Below are 16,132 nucleotides of genomic sequence, written 5' to 3'. Positions count from 1 at the left end.
TGCCCCCTCCGTGGAGGCATTCAAGGCTCAGCTGGATGGGGCTGTGAGCAACCTGGTCTAGAGGGAGGCAACCCTGCCTATAGCAGGGGGTTGGAACTACATTGTCCTAAAGGTCCCTTCCAACCCAAACTGTCCTATGATTCTATCTGTCATATTTTGCCAGATGCTCACATCCCACGAATAATGCTACTGAAACGCTGCAGCAGCTCAGCAGAGGCCAGCATGAGTGTATCAGGGCTGGTGTGGGGCTAGCTGCTCAGTGCTGTAGTGCTGCTATGTTCAATGCTGTCCATGGGTGTGTGTAGTAGGAGAGTCAGCTGGAGCTAATCTTTGGTTTTAAGGTAAAACCAAAGTCTAAGTTTAAAGCACATCCACTTGCTACACCTGAAAATTGTTTGACTACTTTGCCTACTGTGCACAAAGTACTTTGAACTTACATGTAAGGGTTTCCTCTAACACTACGTAGGCATTAACCTCTCTGTGAACCTTGTGGTGGAATGCTCAAGGTTGGTTGAATATCTCCAAGGCAGAAGTGCAGTAATGTGCTCTTCAGCTTGTGTAACCTGAAGTGTGCTATGTGCAGGCATTAGGAAAATAATTAAGGTGCAGAGCTAATGCTCTGTGATGTGACTAAAGGAAAAATGGAGTATGTATTGAATATATTAAGCTTGTGTGCGTAAGTTTTAAGCAGTCTAGTGGTATCTGGGAAAACAATTTAGCTTGTACAACAGCATGCTAGAGTGCAGTGTGGTTCAAAACATGAGCTTGAGTCCTGGGAATGGTGCAGCCACAGGAGCTCAATTAGCCAGTCATTGCGTGCTGCAAAAATGTGGCTGTAGCACTTCTGCCACAGAGCTAGCTAATTTCAGACCACCTTGGGGATCTGTGCAGCACAGTGCTGTAGCTGTACCTCATGTCTCCAGCACTGTATATTAATAGTAGTATGGTAATATGCTTTGTGGCTGGGAGGAAGAAGTGGCTGCTCAACTAGATAAGCACCGTTTCACTTTCTATTTTTTTTTTCAAATGTTCCATTTAAAACAAAGATTTTCTTTCCTCCTTCTTCTTTTTCTTGTAGCCCTTGTAGTTTGTGACCTAGGCTAACACCAACTCCTCCTTAGACAGTAAGTGTATAGGTTACAGGTTTGATTACAGTCCTACCAATGTCTTGTGAAAACAGATTTAAAATGTGATCACCACTGGTATCTTTTCTGACTTTCTTCCTTCCAAATGTGTTTCTGCTGCAGGACTGAAATCCTTTGGTCTTTTGGAGCATAAGACCAAACCAGGAGCACAGACTAGATTTTTCTTGCCATGTTAAGAGGACGTATGCTAAGGTTCTGCACTAAGTTCATAAGCTTCTGGTGAAAATCCCTTCCTGTAGTGACACTCTTATGACTGCATTCACTTGCAGACATCATGATGATTAACCACCAGAGTACGCTGGCAGTCTGAGCAGAACATCCCCTTCCTGTGCCTGTGCTGTGTGCCTAGGGGCAGGAGTTGCTTTTGTGAGCTAGGATATTTCATTCAGTCATATCACCCTTGCAGCAATAACTTCAGTATTTTTGCAGGGTTCTCTCGTGTTGCATGTTCTATTCCAAAGGATGAGGCACTGGAAAAATAATTACTGGATCAACTGACCTAAAAAGTGATCGCTTAGAAAAGTTCAGTCCTCACAGCTGGTGTGCCATCTTGTGATATCTTCCATCTTCCTCCAACAGCATTACACGTGTCAGTATCTCGTGTTGTCCTCCCTCAGTAGCATGCTCTGATTTGCTCTCAGCTGCTGTTCAGGACCCAGTGCACGATGATAGCAAAGAACAGGCTTTAGACCTCAGATCTGATACAATTATTCCGGTTTCCCAGAAACATGTGGTGTCTGGTAAACACTTGAAAACTATTTGGATGTTAATTCAGATAGTGAGTTTCAACAACCATTACGATAAAGGATAAGCAAGGTTTCCTAGTACTCAAAATGAATCGTTCATGCTCTTAATGGTATTTCTGTCTGGTGTGCTAGCAGACTTATGTCTGAAGAGAGAGAAATAAGAGTCCTTGAAAACTCTGTTTTGAAATGCCACCTTAGGCATGGTTCTTGTTCAGATCAGTGGATGAATAGCTGAATGACAGCTGAAGGCAGGAAAAAATGAAAAAAAGCCCCGCAGACTACTGACTCTGCCAGTGCACTTGATATAGGAGAATCTGTGCATTCAGATGTCCATCAGTTATGGTTTGAAAGACTTATGTATCTTGTGTATAGGCATTATCAGATAGTTCATGTGTACTTCATGCCATTGTTGTGGTCCCCAGCAGTTGATTTGTCTGTATGGAAGTGATGAGGCTCCCTCACACAGCTCATTTGGGGATGTTTCCAGGTGACAGTTTAAAAAACCATTACACATCATGTTTCTTCTGCAGCTCTGGTGTGTGTTCACTTGGGATCTGCAGAGAAATGTCCTGAGCTAATCTGAGCTTCTGCAGCCACAGCCTGTCAGCTGGAGTTTGCAGTGAGGCCCTCTCACAAGTCAACACTTGAGTCTTGGGCCCAGAATAGCAGTCTAAGGGGTGAAGCTGTTCCCTGAAAAGCCATTCTGGAACAGCAGCTTAGTCTTGCTGCCTCTTTTGGTATTCTCAGCTGCTGCATCTCCTCACCGATGAGTGCTGAACAGGCAAGGAACAGAAAAACATTTCAAAAACTCTGTTACTGCTACAGCAGCTCTCATGTTCTTAATGCACTGGTGGCTTCTAAAGCTGCAACAGCTTGTGCCATCCGCCTACCCTTCTGTGACAGATCATAAAATCCTTGGAGTTGGAAGGGACTTTTGAAAGCCATCTAGTTCAACTCCCTTGCAGTGAACAGGGACACCACAGCTAGATTTGGTAGCCCAGGGCCTGATCCAGCCTTGCCTTGAAAGTCTCCAGGGACACCTCTTGTTCCTCAGTTCTGTCCTTTGAATGTGGCAGTGTCAGCCAAGAAAGTGGCAGGCTGCAATGCTTTCCTGGGAGTTTATAAGGGTAGTTTTGGGGAGAACTTCTCCAGCGCACCAGAGAGAAGCAAAGATCTGCAGTGAGAGCTAGTTTTATGTTCTTCATGATGGTATTGGCATGCTTCACCAGTGTTGCAAAATTGCTCTGTTCACTGGTCTGTCTGTTGCAGCAACGATGCTGTTATTGCCTGTTGCTTGGATGGATTGTCATTTAAAAGATGCTTCGGGGTTGCAAATATATTCGAGGTCTTTGAAGGTAATATTTGGTATTTTAGCTTTTCAGGGTCAAAATAAGAGTTTATCCTTTCCTTCTACATTCTTTACATGACATGGAGGCACTGCATGTTTTCCTCCATGTGCACATATACGTTAGTGCTGCCTGTAGATGGCAGTACCATGGGGACTGGCAGGGCATGTTCACATCCAGCATGCTGTTGCAGATCTATCAGACTGGAATTTTGCTTCCTGAGTGTTATCTTTCCATTCTAATCTGGATGTCAGAATACCTAGTTGTGCAGTATCTGGCCTCTTGAGTCGCTTTTGGTCTTACAGGTAGTGCAGATGGTACTGGCAGCAGCAGGGGTGTTTTCTCACTGGTGACCTCATGGCAGCAGCCCTTGGTAAGGATCTGTATGGTGCTGAATGGTAAAGCAAACTACTGGCTTATACCCAGAAACACTTGAAAAAAAGTATTTCGGAAGTTGTGTTGTTTATCTGAAATAGTTAATCTTTCTTCATTTAGCTGGCCAAGAATACACTTCTCAAGTAGGATGACATTTTGAGAAGCTTGAGAGTAGAAGTTTCCATTACTCATGTGACTTGCCCTGTGGGGAGCTGTCACAGTAATGGCTTGGTTACCTATGTGGTTTTTCACTTGGTGATGTGCTTAAAAATTAAATACTATCCTCCATAATAGGGTTTAAAGTGTCTCATCTGAAAGCTATAAGGGAGATTGTGGTAAAATGACATGTTTGCACTTTTGGATGGGGTTCTGTGGGTGATTTTTGAACACATGCAAATTAGAAATGAACTTGATATGATAAAGTATTGTAATTGTGTATTAACTGTAAAGCGATGCTAGGCACTGGAACGGGCTGCCCAGGGAGATGGTTGAGTCACTGACCCTGGAAGTGTTCAAGGAACAATTAGATGTTGTAGTGAGGGACATGGTTTAGTGGGCAACATTGGTGGTAGGTGAATGGATGATCTTGGAGGTCTCTTCACCTTAGGGATTCTATGATTCTAATAATGAGCTAATGGCATGGAAAATTACAATGAAATCTGAAAACAGGTATAAAACCTGTGTAGGAATATAAAGCTATGGAGAGATATCTAGTGATCTGCTTACTGTGTTTTTTATGGTAACAGGATTGTTATGTGTACATTGTGGGATTAAGGAGTTCTTGTAAAATGTATTTAAACTCCTTCAATAATGTGAAATGCCAAGTGTTATCAAACTTTGGTTCAGGAATGTCTACCATTGTGATTACTCTAATGGATCTGATTAGTCTTTGCTTTCAACTTTCTGTTGTATTCTGGTTATAAAACAGGCCTTTTCATATTAAGTATTATCTAAGTTAAGTTTACTAATGGAACACTGGCTTTTTTTTCCTTTGTTTTTTTAAGCATTAAAATGAATCAGTTGAATGAATAATTGAAAAAGGGACATCTAAGGACTATAGAAAACCTTTTTCCTAGAGAAAAAAAAAAAACACAAAACAAGTGGGTAAATTGAAAGGTGGATAATTTTCCTATATTAAAAAAACCTGAAAAACAATGACCAGATGTTGCCACTCTCCTGATACAATTCCTGAAGAAAATCTGCTTATAGTAGTAGAGCCTGTGTTGTTCCAAGTCACTGCTTAATTTCTCCAAAAGGATAGTACTTCAAAGGCATTGACTATTTAAATGGAGTAAGGAAAGTGAGTCTGTAAATGCTGAACTCAGAAGTACAGCTGAGATCTGAAATAATAATTATAAGCACAAGTAGATGTTATGATGCACATCGGAAGATGTTTCTCCCACCTGGTGAGTGACAGAAGACTGAGAATCTCAAGGTGGTGTGAACTGCAGACAGTTAACAGGGAAAGTTCCTGAAGCTATCAGCACTTGGATGAGGATCCTGCTTCAATTACTCAGTAATAACCTATTTTTGATGGTAGTGAGATTAAAATCTTGGCTTTGGTTCTTGTTACCATCTTCCTTTTCTAGCAGTTCAGTCTTCTGGTATGTGGCAGATGTTGTTGACTGAATCATTTATGATGGTTTATCTGGATATGTGCTAAGTGATCACTGTGTTACACTTCTACTGTAGTTCTGTTCTTCCTCAACTCCTGCTCTTTACTTCCCTTTAGTAGTTTTAAAGTAATTATGTTATTCCTTTTGTTATCTAAGAATAGTGACAGCGGAGCTACAAGTTTTGTGATAATACCCTGCAAAAAAGCAGACATTCATAGATGAGTAGGGTCTGTGTTATAACTGGGGTGTTGGGAAAGAAGTAAATATGACAAAAATTGCAGCTGTGAAAAAAGAAAAAGTCATAGAAGGGTATTTCAGAGATTTTATACTGGCTTGGATGTCCGTATCAATGCCTGATTTTTTGCAGCAGCTAGACCAAGTGCTTATGATGAATTGCTGCATATACTTGTGCTGGATGTTCCACTTGATGGATTTTAGTAAATGTGCATTGAAGGTGTTCACTGTTGTCTGCATGCTTTCTTTGGAATGTTGTTTTTGAAATTCCTGCTCTTAGAGGGAAAGAAGTTATGATTTCACACGTGCAGTTTTATTAATTTCTTTGTTAATAGTTACGGTGTTTGAGTGGAAGGAGGATGAGTGTTGTGTAAGCTAACTTAAACATTCTTTCTTGAATGGTGGATCCAAACATGGTGAAGAGAAAGGAAATTTATTCACAACATTTATTCATAACCTTGAGAATAAAGGTTAATCTTGAACACAAAAGAAACAATTGTATTTGCTTGAACTCCATTTACATGACTATTTTGCTAGCAAAAACAATAATTGTTTTGTTTCCTGAAACATCATTGAGTGTTAGGAGAGCTGTGTGGGAGAGGTGATCTCCATAGGTATGGAGAGCTTTGAATAATTATAACCAAACAATTAATTTCATGAGAGAATGTTGAAGACAAGATGTCTAATGAATATTTAATGGTCATTAATATCTCCAAAGACTTCCTTGGGTTGAGGTGTTTTTACTATCTATTTGCAAGGGAAGTTGATCAGATAAAACTGAGATGATGCACTATTGTTTTCTAATCACCTGCCTAAATATGACATTTTTTAAATGGAAGAGATTTTCCTCTAAAGTGTTTTTCTGTTTATTTTCTCTTTAAGATAAAGCACCTTTGTCAAAGAGTCTGTTATTAGTCCCAAGTGCCATCTCGATTCTGTTGACTCTACTCTTCCAACATTATCAGAAGTTCTTTGCGTATAACCTGCAAGCTATAAAAGAGGATTTTCAGGTAAGGATCAATTAATTTTCTGTGGAAAGAGACTGCAAAGTACTCTTCTGTGCGTTTTTTCCTTTCTTTTTCTCTTCTGATTCTTTGCCTTTGTTTACTGCTGTAGACCAGCTTGTCCTTAGCTTTTAAGTTAATCCAATAGTCTGCAGAGTATAGCAGGTCATTACCTGCTTTTTGTTTGAAGTGAGAAAAACTGATCTGAAACTGTCAACATAAGCCTTTCACTTCTTTCTTTTGTCTGGGAAATGTTTGTGTCATCTCTCCTTGCAGTTTGGAAGCTTGCTTTGAGTGAAGTGTGACTTAACCCAAATAGCAATAGAGGTATTTTGATATGAATGTCAGTATCCTCTTGTGCTTAGTTTTTTTAAGGCTGGAGAAGACTACTGTGATCAGCTACTCTTGATAACCTACCATTTATTTTAATGACAGAGGACATAAATTTCACACTGTACCTTCTGCTATAGTGAATTATGAGAAACTGAAATTTTTCTGTTGAAGAGAACTGCTGTTCCTCATCTACAAGCCTTAAAAATTATTTGGCCTAGCTGGTAATTCTGCATGTTGTTGCACTCTGTGATCTTTCTTGTCAAGTACTAGAGCTGTGCCATAATCTCATTGTAGTCCTGGAGATTTGACAAGAGTGCTGCAACAGGCAGGTACAGGCTCTTTAGGAGGAATAGGCCAGGTAGGCAAGGAGTGCAAAAGAGGAGTGGGACCATGCATAACTTTGTCTTGGGATGCATGATGGGGGAAGTTGAAAATTTGTGGGTCAGGATTAGTGGGCAGACCAGCACAGGCAACTTTGTGATGTTTGCTACAGACTGACCATGTGACTGAAGTAGATGAGGACTTCAGACAATTGAAAGAAGCCTTACGTTTTCAGGCCCTGGCTCTCATGGAGGGATTTATCTATGGTGATATGTGCTTGCAGGGGCTGATACAGCAGTTTCTGAAGGAGATTTCTGAAGTGCATTGGTGACAAATTCCTAGCACAGATATTCAAGGAGCTGATGCGGGAAAATATTTTGACTGTATCTTTTACTTAAAACCAAGAAAGGTCTGACTGGGGATGTGAAGAACAGGTGCGGCCTTGGTTGCAGTGACCATGAATTTCCTGATGGAATTCAGGGTCCTGAGAGGAGGGAATAAGGCGAGTTGCAGGGCTGCAACCCTGGATTGTTGGAGAACAAACTTGGAAGACACCTATGGAATATAATATCCATCACAAGGAGTTTGAGTGGGACTCTCCTTCCCTTCTACTCAGCCCTGGTGAAGCCATATCCGTGTGCTGTCCTTTGTTCTAGGTTTGTGATTATAAGATAGAACTGAGTACATGGGTACAGTCAGGAGCTGGATCATTTGATGTACAAGGAAAGACTGGGATTGCTTAGTCTGAAGAAGAAGAGGCTTAGGGTGGATTTTCCAGTATGTGTGAATACCTAATGGGAGAAGGAGGGATAATGATGAGGATGCCAGACTCTTCTCAGTGCTGTTTATTTACATAACAAGAGACGATTCATTGAAATACAATGAATTTCACTTAAAGAGAAATATATTTTACGGTAATTCTGATAGAATGGAGGAACAGGTTTCCCAAACAAGTTCCATAGTCTCTATCCTTGGAGGTATTCAAAACCAGTCTGGAGATGACCAGTTAACATCCCTTTCTAGCTGACTTTGCTTTGAACAAGTATGTTGGACTGGACAGTCTCACCTCCACCATTCTCTATTTCTATGAAGCAGTGCCTGACCAAATGGTTATTTTTTTTCTGTGAGGCAAGTGGTACTGTGAATAAGGATAAATCAATGGATTTTGTGTACCTTGACTTTAGCAAGGCTTTTAACCCCATCTCCCATTGTGTCCTTGATTTTGTGCCAAATTGGTGAGGTAAATGCTGAAATAATGGATTAATAGATTGATGGAAAATTGGTGTTGTGGTTACTGTTACAAAGTCAACTTATCAGGTAGTAATTAGCAGAGGGCTTCTCAGGGTTCAGTACTGGAACCAGTACTGTTTAGTGACTTCATTAACCACCTGAATGATGGCAAGGACTAAACTCTCAGCAAATTAGTGGGTGATCCCAATTTTGGGATGTGGACAGTATGCCGGAAGACAGGACTGCTGTTGAGAAAGACCATGGAAAACTGAAGAAATGGGAGCTTTGTGAAGTAGGAAGTCCTTCTTCTCTGGGACAGAATAACTCCAGGCAGTAAGAGTGCAGGCTGCTTGGGAAGCAGCTCTGTAGAGACCTACAGATTCTGGTGGACAACAAGTTAAACAGGAGTAAGCAGTGTGCTCATGCATCCAAGAACACCAACCACTTCCTGGGCTGTGTTAGTGACAGTGTGGCAGCAGATCCAGGCAAGCCATCCTTCCCTGCTAGCTGACACAGTGCTCCAGATCTGGTCTCAGAAGTACCCTGTTCTGGGATCATCAGTGCAAGAAACACAGGAACCCCACTGGAGTGGGTCCAACAAGAATGACAGATGGTTAGAGCATGTGGTATACAAGGAGACTGAGAGAACTTGGTTAAAAGCCTTGAGAAAAGAAGGCAGAGAGGAGATACCTTAGTCCTGTCTGCAAAGTACCTGATAAAAAACTATAGAGGAGCTGGAGCTTGACTCTGCTTGGAAGTGCACTTTGATTAGAACGAGGTAACGAACACAAGTTGGAACTTAGGAAATTCTGCCTAGATAAAAATACTTGATTTTTTTTTCTTAACTGTGAGATTGGCCAAGTACTGCAACAAGTTGCCTAGGGAGGTTGTGGAGCTTCCATTTTTTGTGGGTGTTCAAGTCTTGACTGGACATGGTTTCAAGCAGACTGAACTGATTAAACCTACTTTGAGCAGTACACTGGTTTAGATGATCTCTGGAGGTCACTTAAAAATAATTAAAATTATTTAATAAATTAATAAATTAAAATTAATTAAAAATAATAATCTATACAATTTGCTAGGTTAGTGTTTCCATTTTTATTTGTAAATGCGAACTAGGATCATGAAAATCGGGGTTGACTTGATTTAAATTGTAGATCTGTTTTAATATATAGACTTCTTGTTTGAAAACATTTTTAAGTAGTCGTCTTAAAATCTCTATAGAATTCTAGTTCTTTATTTCCCTCTTTTAATGCCATACTGCTTTCCTGCTGTCTGACCTTAGTCTTATATTCCTTCACTCTGAGCACAAGTTCTCTGAAGAATTTCTGTGAGGGTAGAGAAACTTAATGGAACAATCTTCAACCTTCTAGATTTGGAGACTTGTATGTGGGAGAGCGATATGCCTCGATCTGAAAGACACATTCTGCAGCAGTCTGCTCATTTACAACTTTAGAATATTTGAAAGAAGATATGGCAGCAGAAAATTTTCAGTAAGTTCTAGAGTTGCTTTTTTCCTTTTATCAGAAATTACTTTCTACACTATTTTGAATCTTGTAGTCTTGGATTAGTATTGTTGTTTTTATTACTAATATTCCTTATAGAAATATACGTTTAAGAGTTTTAAGGTGATTTGGGTTTCCTAAGTCAGAATTTAAATTCATCTTGCAATCAGTGGATTATTCTCAGTTTGCATCTGTATCAGTTTGAAAGTTACTGCACCCACAGAATTTATTTTTGGTAACAAATCAAACTCTTTTTCATTCTTCAGTATTTAAACGTTTACATCTGAATTTACGCTGTGCTAAATATTATATTTGTCTTGACTGAACTAGTGTAGTGATTTTCTTATTTATTAAGAGTTATTAAAATCTTGTTTTTATGCAATTGAATTAAAATTAACCTTTTTCTTTCTAGTCCTTTCTACTGGGTGCTTGGACGCTGTCAGCTTTGTTTGATCTTCTCCTTGTAGAAGCTGCTCAGTATGTATTTGGCATCACCATCAACAGCTTGCCTTCTGGTTTGTAAGTAGCTCCTAGTGTTATTTTAGATAGGGTTTTAAGGGAATATTTTGTGTAGGTTTGAATTTAAAAGTCTTTCTTCACGTAGTCTTTTAAATTAAGTATAATCCTTTTGAACTCCAGTGTAAATGTTTTGTGGTAGAAATATTTGCTAACATTCATTTTCTAATTGTGATCTGAGGTTAAGGTACTTAAAATTTATCCATCTGACAATGATTTTCCTTTCTGTTAGCACCAGATCCATTGTCAGCATGACTGAGAAGTGGCTTATGGTGCACAAAATAGCACCATATTTATTTTTGTTCTATTCAATAAACCTGTAAACTGAAATCAGGTTGGTGCTGATTTCTTTCTTAAATACCTAAGATAGCTTAACTCTAATTCAGATCTTTATGTTCACTTTTAATTGCATATGCAGTTATATGCATTTCATTCTGGTATTTCATATGTGTGTGTTTCAAAGTTTGGGCATATTATTTAATTTGTTTGCATTTGATGTTCTTAAATCTTTAAGATTCTTAGTGGCTGAGTTTTGTGTAACCTATAACATTTCTGCCATTAATAATAGGAGGTGTATCTGTTATGGTAGAACCATAGAGCTTGCAAAGCCTTTGTGGCTAAAAGACATCAGCCTCATATAAACTTGAGTTTCCAGATGTCACGTGCTCTGAGGTAGTAATAGAAGCTCATGAGGCAAGAGTTTAGATGCTGAGCACCATGCTAAGGTTACAGAGCTTTACTTTTTTAGTGTATCTCTTGAAAGTAGCAAAAGGCTGATCTAATAACAAAGATAAAGCATGTGTTTTGTTGTTACAAGTATACATTTCTTGTGATGTGTGAGTATTCAAAAGGAGTCTAAAGCTTGAATAACACTTCAATGTTTTTGTGCTGGAACACAGCTGCTAGACGTGCATAAGCTGCTAGAGTATCTAAACAAATTTAGTATTTTCATCTGTATAAAGATACTTTGAGAAAGTGTGGAGTGTAATAAATGTACATATCACACAGTGAACTAATGAGCACTTCAGCTACTAATTTTTTTATTACTTTTTATCTATGTCTGCATAAACTGTTAGAAATCTGTGTCAAATAAATATTTCGGTGAAACATTTGTACTTTTTAACTCATACTGACATACTGGTCAGGAGAAAATGAAGCTGATTTTAGAAGAGTGGGATATACAGTAGTTTAAGATTGTTAAGTTGTGTAATTATAAACAATACCTTGCATCACAGTTTTTCAGTGTTAGTGCTTTATTACACTAATGGTTATTTCTTGTCTGGTGATAGCTACAATTTGTTAAGGTGACAAAAGTGGTGGGCAGTTTAACACTGATACTAAATTTTAGTTCATTTCAGATTTACAAAGGCTGTTGAGCAAACATGCAGAGGTGCCATTATCATTGTACGTCTTGCATAGTTACAGTGCAACAAATATCTGTGACCTCTGGGCATAGAACATTTTTCAGTGTAGCCAAAATTCTGGAATTTGGAAGAATAATCTTTTCATTAGAGAACGCCTCTACTGTTTTTATTATTATTATTATTTTTTATATCATTTCACTGTTGATATTATTGAGTGATCTTACACTTGCAGTTCGAAAGCTCTTCCTGCGCACACTTCGGAGGTAATTGCGATAAAGGATGACACTGATGACTCTAGCCTGAAATTGTTTAGAAACAATATAGTACAGTATAACATCCAAGCAAGTACTGAGGTTCATGAGAAAGGTGGTAAAGGCTGCCCATGGATTGTAACTTGTACCTTCATTTAACATCATGAGGGCAAAGCAAATGTGGAAGGGTACAAAGCACACAAGTACTTGAGCAATCAAAGTAACTATGATTCTTATGGATCTCTCCTTGGCCTTAGGCTTCAACTTGGAAGTCTTGCCATGGATAAAATTGTAAATAATGACTAGGTAGCACCCCATCATGATAAGCAAGGGAATCAAAAAGAAAAATATCAAGCGAGAAAAGTTCAACATATTTACTTCCTTTAAATGGATGATATCGAGCATTTTCATGCAGGTGGTGAAATTGGAGGCTTTGTCTGGATCAGAACGTAGAAAGAGCAATGGGGAAGTTGTTGCAAGGGTCATTATCCAGATCCCTGTACAAGCCAGCAGAGCTTTTTTTGTATTTTTCAGTTCTTTGATATGTTTGGGCTGGACAATAGCCATAAATCTGTCTACACTAATGAAAGCAAGCAACCATAGGGCAATGGCTGGATAAAATACAGTGAAAGCACTGATAATCCGACAGAATGTATCTCCAAAAGGCCATGTTTCTTTCCCATGGTAGATTATCCGAAAAGGCAAGGAAAATATAAAGGTTATGTCAAGTAATGCCACGTTCATCATGTATATGGTTATAGTGGTTCTCTTCTTGGTACTGCAGCTGAAAACCCATAGTGCTGTGGCATTCACTACCAGTCCTACTATGAATACAAAACTGTAGAAGACCAGCGATGAAATCCTGTATTCTTCAGGGTAGTGATTCCCAGGCATCATATCGTAGTTGGTTTTAGGAATAGTTGTTGCACCCCATTAAAACCCTGAAAATAGATGACAGAGGAAAATTATTCTCCTTCAAGTAAAAACTTTCTTTAAAAAAACAAATGCGAATTTTAGTAGAATGGGGTTTTGTATTGTCTGGTGGGAAAAAGCATGCTACTTTTGTTGCTTTTTCTGACTGAATACATACTGTGCCATGAAGAAAGTACACGTGCTGTCAGATTTATGAGAAATAGTTTCGATAAGCTATATTAATTAAATATGCAGGTACTTAAGGGGAATGAGAAAGTCAAGATTGCTCAACTATTTTTGAATGCATTCCAATAGCTGATAATTAGATAGAAATGGCTGTAATTGAAGTAACAGAGCTATTTTCTAAAGAATATTTTTTCAGCTTGTTCCTGCTGAAAAAATTGACTAGTTATGAAAAGAAAGAAGTGAACACGATATGTAGTAACATTTGGATATGCTAATTGAGGTATTTACATTGCATTTTAATGGTGTGGAAACTATGTAGATCTCAAAAGAATGTGTGTGTGCATGATGTTGCTCATGGAAGACATTAAAAATCTATCTTAATAGCTCTGTGGGTTGAATAAAGTCTTTATTCCCAGAGCTTCAGAATGAACCATCCAGTGTTCCTTCTTTCAGCTGAGCGTCTGAAATCTCAAATTTCACTGTGCAGACTCAACTAATAAGATTGTCCCCCATCTTATTCTGGAGCCACTTGAGGAAGATAAGCATTACCTGATACTTGCAGGGGTGTTTTTGTGAGCCCACCCTTCCCCCTCTTTCCTGGCTCTCTCTGGTTTGGCCTTTTACCCAGTCCTGTGGCAACTTTCTGAAGAGGAGGAGGAAAGAGTGAGTTGGTTGTTTGACTGATCTTCCAATTTGTGACAAGCATCTGAATAACTCCAGAAGCATAATTTCACAGAATTTGTGTGGTGTGGAAGGGATCTCAAAGCCTATCCAGCCCCAACCCTCCTGTTATGGCAGGGCTGCCCCCCACCAACTCAGGCTGCTTAGGGCCCATCCAATCTGGCCTTGAACACCTCCGGGGATGGGGCACCACAGCCTCTCTGGGCAGCTGTGACAGTGCTTCAGCATCCTTTGAGTTAATAATTTCCTCTTAACATCTAACCTGAATCTCCCCACTTTTTGTTTAAAGCCATTCTCCCTTGTCCTGAGGCAGCAGAACTTTCTCAAGAGAAGAGGGATGCAGAGTTCCTGTGTGCTTATCTCCCAAAGTGGAGAATGCATTGAAGTAAAAATTCTTTAGTACAGCTCTGCTATTTTATGCCTTTGTTGTGATGCTTACCAGGCACTTTATACAGTGGTATAGAAACTTCCCTACTGTATTGAAACAGTGTCTATTTTGGGTAGATGGCATATGTGTGACAAAAAATATTGTAGCACATGCCTGTAGCACATCTGAAGTAATATTTATTGTACTGTCCCAGTTACATAAATTTGTCCACATATTGCTAGAAAAAAATCTCACGCATTTAAATAAGTTCTTTTTGCATTGTTGGAAATGATTCAGAAACTTTCCTTTGTAGTATTATAGCAGACCCTGCTATAAGGGTTCTTTCTTTCTTATCACCCTCCTTTGCTGGACAGCCACTCTCAGGTCCCCCTGGAGCCTTCTCTTCTCTAGGCTGAACACTTTCGGAATAGCTCCTGGAATTACTGGTTTCCAGCTGTCTGTGCTAATCTTGAATTATTGACCTGACATCAGACCCTATGTTATGTCAACATGTTTTATATTTTAATTATGGCTGAGGTTCTTAGTAACTAACAAGAATTGTAAAGTCTATCTAGATTCCATGAGCAAGAACAGAGACTTTCAGGGCAAAACTAGAATTAATGATTTTCCTTTAAAGTTTTACTATGAGTAAATCCCATTCTAAGGATTTTCTGTGTATCTCTCTTCCCGAACCCTAAGTCATCTCCTACTTTTTTTGTCTCTTTCTATCCCTTACATTTCCTCACATTTCATCAAGGAGGTCATGGCCTTCAGTGGATCATAGAGAGTCCAAGCAACAAGATAGTTTTGTGTTTTTCATTTAATGAAAACGAGTATTTTTTTTCTTTAGTGATAACATACTTTCTATTTTGGTTATGACATATTTTTAAATGCATTGTAAAAAACCCGAACAACAATGATTGTGGGACTATTATTTACACAAACACATTCATTTTGCTTTGAACATTATTTAGAGAATGCTGCTTATGGTTCGAAGGCATTAAGCACACTAAAGAATTACATTTCAGTTCATTAGTCCCAGAATATACACCTGTGTTCAGCTTCTGAAGAAAGAAGTAAATCTTAACACTATGCATATATATCCAAGTTACTTTACAGATGCAAAGTAATGGTTTGTAACTTACGTTTTGTGCAGTACAAAGTGTCTGCTGCCATGCTTGTTTCATAGTCCCTTGTCTGTAGAAGCTTTAGACTTCCTCTTTTCTGCTCAGCCTCGCTATGCTATAAAATAGCTCTTCACAGCAGGAAGCAGTGACGCAATCTAGCTCGTTTTGTGCTTGCTATTGGTCATACTTACAAGTGTCTTGTTAATATTTCATACGCACATAAGTTAACTTGCAGGATCTGTGACCTTGTAGTTCTCATACCTTATATAATATTTCCGACCGAGCTGGGCAATTGTACTAAATATCATCTTAAAATACTTTTTGAATTGTTTGTGATAAAGACCAGGCTGGATGGGGCTGTGAGCAACCTGGTCTAGAAGGAGGTGTCCCTGCCTATAGCAGGGAGTTGGAACGACGTGATCTTAAAGGTCCCTTCCAACCCAAACCATTCTTTGATTCTATTGTGAAGAAGCCTGCTTTGGGTTGGTATTTTTACACACGGGTAAGAGCAAAAATATACATCTTGGCTGTGGAAAGTTTCTAATTATCACAATGCTAAAATATTCTTTTTAGACTGCAGTCATTTTCATGGAAATCCCCGTTTTATTTAAATTGGCAGGGGTAGTATTCAGCCTGAAAGTGACAGGAGCTCACTGTGTTTGAAGTGAGAAGTTTGATTCACTGGAAGACTTTGCTTGGTTTCTATCTGCACTGACCGTAATTTACTAACACTGCAGCAGTGCCTTGCTGTCTGAAAAATAACGGCTCTCCTATTTAACAGCTTTGCAGAAAAAGGCTTTGTAAAGACTGTTTAGCCATTATTGAAATGGAATAAAATCTATCAACTGTGTCCCAACAGGCACTTGTGGTGGA

At 39.0% G+C, this 16,132-nt stretch overlaps 2 protein-coding genes across 5 annotated transcripts in view; one reads left to right on the top strand and one right to left on the bottom strand.

Moving 5' to 3' along the window:
- The window catches only part of UBAC2 (UBA domain containing 2), a 96,620-nt gene that overhangs the window by 3,927 nt on the left and 76,561 nt on the right, over positions 1–16,132 (top strand). For all 4 annotated transcript variants that reach the window (XR_014880859.1, XR_014880860.1, XM_085215576.1 and 1 more), the window contains exons 2-4: positions 6,345–6,472; positions 9,724–9,843; positions 10,268–10,374. Coding sequence is in view for 2 of the 4 variants with exons in the window: in XM_085215576.1 (XP_085071702.1) it covers positions 6,345–6,472; positions 9,724–9,843; positions 10,268–10,374 (355 nt within the window). In the remaining 2 variants the exon portion in view is untranslated. The remainder of the gene's footprint in view (positions 1–6,344; positions 6,473–9,723; positions 9,844–10,267; positions 10,375–16,132) is intronic.
- On the bottom strand, positions 11,420–15,386 carry GPR18 (G protein-coupled receptor 18). Its single transcript, XM_010728644.3, has 2 exons — positions 15,278–15,386; positions 11,420–12,927 (listed from the first exon to the last, which is right to left on the bottom strand). The coding sequence occupies exon 2, from the start codon at positions 12,881–12,883 to the stop codon at positions 11,921–11,923; it is 963 nt and encodes a 320-aa protein (XP_010726946.1). The 5' UTR covers positions 12,884–12,927; positions 15,278–15,386; the 3' UTR covers positions 11,420–11,920.

This window comes from Meleagris gallopavo, chromosome 1 (genome assembly GCF_905368555.1).
Source record: "Meleagris gallopavo chromosome 1, MGAL_WU_HG_1.1, whole genome shotgun sequence".
Taxonomy (NCBI): Eukaryota; Metazoa; Chordata; class Aves; order Galliformes; family Phasianidae; genus Meleagris; species Meleagris gallopavo.
This window is presented reverse-complemented; position numbering and strand designations above follow the sequence as displayed.